The 8,814-nt window shown below is 51.6% G+C and overlaps 1 protein-coding gene across 1 annotated transcript in view; it reads left to right on the top strand.

Annotated features, from left to right (window-relative positions):
- The window catches only part of LOC121040854 (uncharacterized), a 43,670-nt gene extending 35,122 nt beyond the window's left edge, over positions 1-8,548 (top strand). The window contains exon 4 of the mRNA XM_040491572.1: positions 7,201-8,548. Coding sequence (XP_040347506.1) covers positions 7,201-7,575 — 375 coding nt within the window. The 3' untranslated portion in view covers positions 7,576-8,548. The remainder of the gene's footprint in view (positions 1-7,200) is intronic.
- The last annotated feature ends 266 nt before the right edge of the window (positions 8,549-8,814 follow it).

An 8,814-nucleotide genomic window follows, 5' to 3' on the forward strand; every position in this document is an offset into this window, starting at 1 on the left:
GATAGAAAGGAAGCACATAGCAGAGGCATCGCCAGCATGGAGAAGCAGAATTAGAGAAGCAGGGTACAGATACTGAATTATCAGAGAGAACACATGGGTGTGACATGTTTACGTAAATAAAAGACAATCACTTCTCGGCCTTTTGGCTAACATCAAGTGTTGTAAATAAAAGACGATTTGCAGATGTGAAAAACAAAAAGTCACCAGAAAAACGATGTTTAAAATCACTAAACAGAGACTACTGATTCTGGCCAACACAGAGTAACAAGAAGGAGGTTAAGATGGAAACAACAAAACCCGACCGTGTACACGGAGCAATGGTGTACGGGGCACTGGACGTCGGGGAGGGAAGACAGACCCCTCCAGCTTACCACCCTGAGACGGCTTCCAAGCCGAGATGTGGGGAGGGGGCTCCACGGGCGGCTGGCGGGAGGCACGGAGCTGAGCGTCCACGCGGGCACAAGCACCGAGCCTGCAGGTCGTCTCCAGTTGGCACTGGTGTCCAGCAGAGCGCGGATCAGCTCGTGGGCATGAGGAGACCACGTGAGACCAGAGGAAGAACTTCCGAGGGGATCAGACGTAAAGTGTCCGACATGCTGTGGGGCCAGGGAGACTGCCCGTTCCCGCCGGGCAGAGAGGAAACTCCTGGTTCATGGGGCATCAAGCAGAGCGCAGGGAGGAGTGTTTCCTTGGTAGCCGGGAATAACGGACCCTCGGCGCACGGCACAGGTCCTGCCTCACTCTTCCTAAACACGGAACCCAAAAGGATCAGTCTGTGTCAACTTAACTTCATCTTGAACACTGCTCAAGAATATTTATAGAAAGACAAAAATATTTGGCACCCAAGAAAATAAAATTCTCAACTAGTGGTATCCTACTATGGATTGAATTGGGTCCCTAAAAATTGATATGTTGAACTTCTGTGGTTTCTCTTTGTTGTTAATATGGTGACTTAGGTGCATTTCTAATGGGAGACTGAGCTTGTGATACTGACGTGAACTTGGTCATCATGACATTTTATCTCCTTTATATATTGCTGAGGTTAACTTGCTAAAATTTTGTTTAGAAGTTTTACATCCAGGTTAATGAGAAACCTTTTTGTGTAGTTTTCTCGTAAGGCTTTGTGTGGTTTTAGGATCGGGGTAATGACAAGCCTCTGAGATGAGGTGGGGAAAAATTCTCTCCTCTTCAATTTTCTGAAAGAATTTGTGTAGAAATAGTGTAATCTCTTTCTTAAAGACGATAGAAGTCACCAAGGAAGCCATTCCAGAAGACCGTGGAAGTTTATTAAGAAGTTAAACATATACCCACCAACTTATCCAATCATTTCATTTCTAGGTATTTATCCCAGAGAAACGAGAGCATAAGTCTGTACAAAAACTTGTATGTAACTATTCTGAACAACTTTATCTGTGTAGACCGAACTGGAAACACACCAAACGTCCATCAGTAAGTGAAGGCACACACAAACCGAGGATATGTCATCATCTTGATGGTGATAATGGTTTCATGGTCCCATTCTTCCGTCAAACCGTTCAAATCGTACACTTAAATACATACAGTTTATCATAGGTCAGTTATTTTTCAGTAAAGCTGCTATAAGATAAAACATAGCGTGAAGCTTATTTTTATGGACAAAAACGGAAAGCAACAAGTTTACTGGAAACAAAACAGCCATATATACTTCTATAAACGTTGAAATGTAACAGTAGATATAAAACCTTGATAGGTGACTTAAGTAGCAGAGAAGACACAGATAAAGAAATAGTAGAAGACGAATCTGAAAAAATTACCTAGAATCCAACAGAGTCAAATAAATAAAAAGATGTGGAATAGAGTTTGGCAGATGTTGAAGCTGGAGTAAGAAGTCCTAATATGTTACCTAGTTGGAGTTCACAAAGTAGATCGTTGATCACCGACAGGATGAGGGAGAGTCAGTATGCAGAGGGTTAATAGAGAATTATCTAAACTTGGTGAAAATCATGAATCCTTAGCACAGGAAGCACAAATTCAAAGCAAAGTATCTAAAAAGAACCCTGCAGGTAAATGTAATCCAGTGACATTTGAAGACAAGTAGATCTTCAACGACACATACTTTCAAGATCTATTGACCTATCATAATTGACCTGCTATAAACCAAAGAGCGAGGCCGACACCTAACTTCTCCACCGTAAATATGGAAGCCAGGAGACAATGGAACTACATCTTCCAAGTGCTGACACTAAATAACTGTTGCCTTTTCTTGTATACCCAGAAAAGCAACTTTTCAAGAAGTTTTCAAGTTTCATCTTAAGGGTAAGAAATGTTTTCAGACAAATGTGAGTAATGAGGTGAAAGCCCGAGTCGCCTTCCTGGAGGTGGTTTTCTCGGTCTCCACGTTCACTGTTGCTGTTCCATCGTTCAGTCCCCCAGTGTTGCTTGCGATCTCTTTCCTTCTTCCCTAATACGGTGCACCCCAGAGACCTTACCCTCTGAACTCCTTGATGTATCTCACTTGCATCCTCTGTGGGTAAAGAATGAAAAGAGAGGAGTATTTCAAGAATGTGCTAGATATTGTGAGTGTTCTTCCCGAACCCTCTACCTCAGTACTTCTGTGTCTTAGAGAAACATTTCCCCCCCCCGGGGAAAATTAAGGGTATCAAAATGGGACTCCCTTAATCCCCCCAGATGAGCGAAATGCACCCAAATTGTTTTCCATCTGTTTGCACCCTTTCTTCTGAGTTCAGAGAAAGAATTGCAAAATGTGTTTAAGGCTGGCATCTCCTTTCCTCACACATACTCCTCCTTGTCTCCTGTATTTCTAACCTCTCTCTCGGGACAGAAGTCCCACCTCTCCCTCTACCTCTAGAGATTTTCCTGCTCCTGTCTTCTCGGACAAGCCCTACACATCTTTCAAGACTACTTCTCAGGGTCCATTTGCCTATCACGGCTTTTGGAGCATCTCCCCTTAGGCTGGAATGGTGTCTACACTGTGGACCCACTGCCCCTGTGCAGACCTGGGTCGCGGCTTCTATGCTCCTATCTACGTGCATACCTTTGCTCATCTGTCCATTCAGCTCAGCCAGTCGAGGCTTCCTTTGGACAAGAACCACGTGCTTTTCTCTGCACGCTGGATGCCTCACACGACGTCTGACATTGATTGGTTACTAACTAGATGTCCGGGGAACGTGGGGATAAGTTAATGAGCATTTCCCCCTCAATTACTCACATCTAAGTTTCTGTACTGATGTGTGATGAGGCACCCGGACCAGGGTGTGAGAGGGTATGGAAGGAACAGGAGACTCCATCAAGGGAGGACACAATGCTGGGGCTGTTTCGGACGAAGAGAGCTCCAGGTGGCTGGCGAGCCTTGCTCGGATTCTGGTGGGACGTCACTGGGGGTGTGAGCATTCATGCGGTCTCTCGGCAGGAGTCGGGTCGGAGCTGTTAGCCTGCCACGGTGGATTGGATGGCTTCTGAGGCCTCCACCCAAGACGAGAGTGGATGAATGTTACCGGATGCTTCCGGCACTTGTTCCGTCCACTGCTCGTAGACCTCCAGGAAGGCTGCAGGGCCTTTCTAACGAAGCCCCTTTCGTGAAGGCCCTCCGTCGGGTCGGCCTCACCCCATCACTGGCGCAGGAGCCGGTCCTGCTGGGTCCCCTGCCCCTGTGCCCACGCCTTCTGGCTGCCCTGACCCTGTGGGACGTGCCTCGTCCATTCTGGAGCTTTGCTTGGAACTCATCCAGAGATGTCCAGGGGGAAGGATGCAAATTGGAGACTTGATGTTCAGGCTCTTTAGCTGGGAGGAGACTTGAATGTGTCCCCAAATGAAAGGGGATGTTTTACAAAGTGGCAAGTTCCCCACAACTGGAAGTGTCCAGGTAGGGAATAGGCAACCATTTTCCGTAAGTGCTTGAGAGAACGGGGTTTGACCTCGTGCCAACCCCTCCTACTGCCAAGATTCTGAGTTCCAGTTGGTTTAGACACCTGCTGCTGTAGGTCAATCAGGTTGCCATCTCGTGTGTGTATCCTCGAGTGTGCTAGCTCCTTCTCCGTTGCTCAAAGAAAGCCCCAGATGCACCGCCATCACCACCCCTCCCCCGCCGTCTGCCATGTGGTGTTCGGCCCTCCTTTAGACCCCTTGTTGTGTCTTACTCAATTTTGTAGGTCCACTGCCTGCCTCAGAGCGAGGCACATCGTAGACCCTCAATAAATCCTGGGCTGGGAGGGGAGCGGAGTTGGGGGAGGGGAAGAGAAATCCGCGAGCCCCAGCGTCCAACAGCAAACCTGGTTCAGCTGAGAGGCAGTAGCTGCTTCTGGCGTATCCTTTGCCATCACTTATTGGAGGGACAGGCTTTTGGGGACAATTATATAAAACCTTACTTCCTTCTGTATTACTCTCCTGCCATTCCTAATAAGCTATATTTTAATTTAAAATGGCAATTTACAGTGAAATTCATTTACAATGACACAATCCATTGTGATCACAATGCCATAAATTTTATGTTTTAAGTAATTTTTAATGCTTGTAGCAGCTGGCTCTCTGAAGTGTGGAAATAGCTAACATTTTTCACCTTGTGCAGCCAAGGGAAAAAAAAAATCTCTGCCCTTTAATTATATAACCACCAAAGACAGCATGCAGTGAGCAGAGCAAAATAATTGCAAAATACAAAATTATTGGCCTCAGAACATAGCCAAGACCTTAAGTGTAAACATGTAAGTGCCCAGGTTATAGCAGGTAGAGCCTAGAGCAAAATGTGTAGACTCCGCATTCACAAGCTGCCGTAATTTTGTCAAATTGATTAAAAAGGAAGTGTTACGAGGGAGACGGAATTCTAGAAGGAGTGGCCTCTAACCAAAAGGAGCCACATCCACAGGGCCGGGCCAGAGGGTTATTTCTGTTTCGGGATGTCGGAAGTGCTCACACATTCTGGGCTTCTGGGATAGATCACGTGCCAGACCTGAGCGCAGTGATGGGAGGTCGCCTGTGCCCTCCCCCGTCCCCGGTCCTGAGTGCAGTGATGGGAGGTCGCCTGTGCCCTCCCTCTGTCCTCTGCCCCGAGTGCAGTGATGGAGATCTCCTGTGCCCTCCCCTGTCCCCTGTCCTGAGTCCAGTGATGAAGATCACCTGTGGCCTGCAGCTGCCCCCAGGCCTCCTAGGGAATTATGGGAAGATAAATTTGCATAAACCTGTGTGCTCCCCCTCCCACTGGCATCCTCTTCTAGGGACACAGACTAAGGGGAACGGAGTAAGGAGCCTGAGAAAGCCTTGCTGACCCCCCTGATGAGTTTCGTGCAACTTCTCAGTCTCTCTGTGTCTGTTTCTATCGACCCCACTTTTCCCTTCCCCCTCATTTGGGTACCATGTTGGGAAGTATGCAGTTTTCCTGGTTTGCCCACCGAGTCCTGGGCTAGGTTCCCCACGGCGGTTTCGCCCTGGCGACTGGGCTCTGGTTCCTCTGCTCGCTGAGTGGGAGGTGTCCTGTGTCCGAGGGTGTAGACGACCCTCCGCAGTCCAGGGGAAACATGGTGTGAGCCACGTGTGCAACTTGAGCCAGAAGAAATGGGCGAAGTCATTGCATAATACATTTTATGTCACCCAGTGCATCCAAAGTATTCGGCACATACTGACTAGGCAACTACTACTGAGAGTTTACTTCCGTTCTTTCCTGCCTGAGGTCGGAACGGCACCTCTGGGTTCGGACCAGGTGCGTTTCAAAGGGTCCAGGGAGCGTGGGCTCCCGCTGCCATATTGATGGTGCCGGTCTAGACCCGGGAGCTGCAGATGCTTCAGACTCAAGTGGCTTCAGACCAACCCCGAGCCGGTTGAGTAAATGGGACCTACAGCAGACTATTTCCTGGCGAGGCAGGCAGGTACCCTCGTGACCCTCGTGGTTTGGGTGTGGAGCTCATGCGCCCTTCGCGAGGGTCTGGGTGAGGGTCTCCCGGGGTGGCGGGGGAGGGGGCGAAAGGGGGGGGTCAGGACTGGTCCGATTTCATCCTGCTGGAGACCCCTCCTCCTCACTCTGCACACGCCTGACCCCGCCTGTGGGGGGGGGCGGGGAGGGGCCCGCCGACCCTCCCCCATCCTGGAGCCCCTCGGCAGGTGCACGCCGTGCTTCCCAGCCTCACTCACTCCCCTCTCGGGGCTCGGGGCACCTCGGGGTGCAGGCTCCACTGACCTTCTGCCTGGCTCCACCCCCAGATCACAGGGCTTCGCTCACCTGCCGGCCTGACTCCTCCCGCCCCACCCAGACCTGCCCCAGGGCAGTGAGCTGGTCTGGAAGGCTAGGGGGAGGGGAGAATGCCCAGGGGGCGCTCAGCAAGGCTTTCCTGTTCAGTTCCTACTGAGGAAGTGTCTGCTCACTGGGAGGTGGGCAAAGGCGGCTGGTGGGGGTCACGCTGGAGGTGGAGCCCCAGAACCTCGGGAGGAAAATCAGGCTGTAATCAAGCAAAACGGGTCTGAAATGATCCGCGGACTCCACCCCAGCCCCTCTCTCCCCCAAAGGCCTCTCTCTCCGTCCGGGGGATGTGAGCCCGAGGTTTTGCAGGAAAACGTTTAAGCATGGCTGCTGTGTAGCCGGCAACGGCATCGGATCCTGACCCCTGGGTCCGGGACTCCCGGCCTCCAGAACCCGGAGAAGCAGGGGGTCTCTGTTGCCGAAGCGCCTGGGTAATTAGGTATATTCAGGGTTGAGCTGGGCAGGGTTTGAGGTCAGGATCGAGGGGAGGAAAATGAACTTCTCTGGTCCAGCACTTCCCACGGAAGAGCGGTTTACATCAGGATACGGGGCCCTGCCTCCGTTCTCCTCACGGTTCTCCTCACATCCCGTGTGGGGCCAGCCCCAGGCTCCACCTTGGGGTTCCGGATGCAGCCGCCTCCTGGCTCTGCGGGCCTCTCTCAGGACAGGGCGCCGCGGCGGCCGAGGCCCAGGCCCAGGGGACCACGACGGGGCGGCCGGGACTCCGGGGAGAGCTCAACCCACAGAGGTCCGGGTGCTTCAGATCCTGAGACCACATCTACCCCGCCCTTCGAGGCCGGCAAACGTTCCACGACAGGGGCCTTTCCAGAGGCAAGAAAGAAGTAACTCTGGGAGACAGCTTGGACTTTTGAGGAGCTTTCCTACCAGGCTGGGGTGAAAAACTGAAAATTACTCTGAAGCATGCGCTGTAAACTCTGCCTATCGCGCGTGTCCTGACTGAACCTTTTTGGTTCTAGGACATTTATTTGGACGCTTTACAGTCTGAGCGCCAGCGGGAGGGATGGAACCCAACAGCCGAGTTCCCCGCACGCAGCCCCGGGCCGGACGGAAAAAGTGGAGGCGTCACCATGGCCACTGCAGGTGCCCGTCCTTCCCGGGTCTGCACGGAGCCCACTGCTCTGGTCTGTCAAGCGGTTGGTCACCCCAAACCTCCACCCCCGCTGGGGGCCACGCTCTTCTTACCATTTGATTCATGTGGCCTGTGCTGCTCGGTCCCCAGCCAATGTGCTGGACAGGCCACAGGTGCTGTAAAATCTTTGCGCGTGCACAGGGAGTGGGGTGCCTGCATTCACTCGTGGCGGAACCCCGTGGCTGCCGTGTACATGAACTAGGAACTGAGTGCCGGGCCAGGGCGGGGGGTGCCGTGGGCGCGGTGTGCCTGCTTCCTGGCCTACTCTGGGCTGTCAGTCCCCTCTGGAACGCCCAGGGCCCAAGGGCAAAGCCCTGTCACAGCTGTGACACACTCTGTGCGTAGTGATGGGAATAGATGAGTCGGAACGGCCTCTCTAGAGCGACCATCACTTTATTGGAGATGAATAAAAAATAGACTTTTTAAAGGATTTTTTTTTTTTTTTTTAATAAAAGAACACTGTGTAGACGTGCACCTTTGGAGGCAGGACCAGGAGACCCCTTCCGTGTTACACGGGCCGGTCGGTTCTTCCATTTGTCATTGATATATGTGGCATGAAAATACAGAACGCATGCATAACATAAAGGCTGCGTAAATATACATTAAGGAGAAGCGGTTCCCTTATCTGCATTTGCAGGGTCGCCAGATCCATCAATACGGGTGCAGCCCGGCTCTGGGTCCTGGTCCCGGGGGCCGTGGGCAGGTGGGACCCATGCGTCGTGCAGTCAAATGCAGCCGGCTTCCATTTAGAAATTCCTATTGTGGGGCAGGGGCAAAGTATCTATAATAATTTTAAGGACATTTCCCAAATGTTTATTTAGATAAAAGATGGGTAACAGTAAAACTCGGGAACCTGCAGCCTGATAACAGGTTTTATTAATGACCTGCCATACGCCAGGGCTGGATAATTAAAGTTTTTCCCCCCAAAGGAAGAGAGTGGACAAATTTATTTGATGGTTTGATAACCAGGGACACTGGTTGAAAACTATTGATATAATCGGAGCTCATTCGATTTGCTCAAGACAGCCACTCCTATCAGCTAATTTCACCTGTGCATAGTTAATTATCCTCCGAATGCATATGGGCGAGCCATTAATAAAATTTGACTATGTCATAGTCTCTGTCGCCACGTGTGCCTTCTATCTCCTGCATCTCCTTCGTCTTTCGCCCCCTTTTTTCGTTTTCAAAATTCCTTTCCATTCTCTCTTAAAAAAAAAAAAAAAGGAGCGAGGGAAGACGGATGCGGCGGCGCAGGGGCGCGCGTGGAGGGCGCTGGAGCGGCCCCGCAGCTGCGCCCCTGCTGACGCCCGGCCCTGCGGCCCCCGCAGCCTTTCGAGTGTGTGCAGGCCCCGGGCGGCGGGCCGCACCCAGAGCTCTGGGCGGGGCTGGGGGCCGCGGGGGGGGGCCCCCCAGGAAGCCCTGAGCGTGTCACCCGCCCACG

The sequence above is a fragment of the Herpailurus yagouaroundi genome, unplaced genomic scaffold (assembly GCF_014898765.1).
Source record: "Herpailurus yagouaroundi ecotype Mexico unplaced genomic scaffold, PumYag 29, whole genome shotgun sequence".
NCBI lineage: Eukaryota > Metazoa > Chordata > Mammalia > Carnivora > Felidae > Herpailurus > Herpailurus yagouaroundi.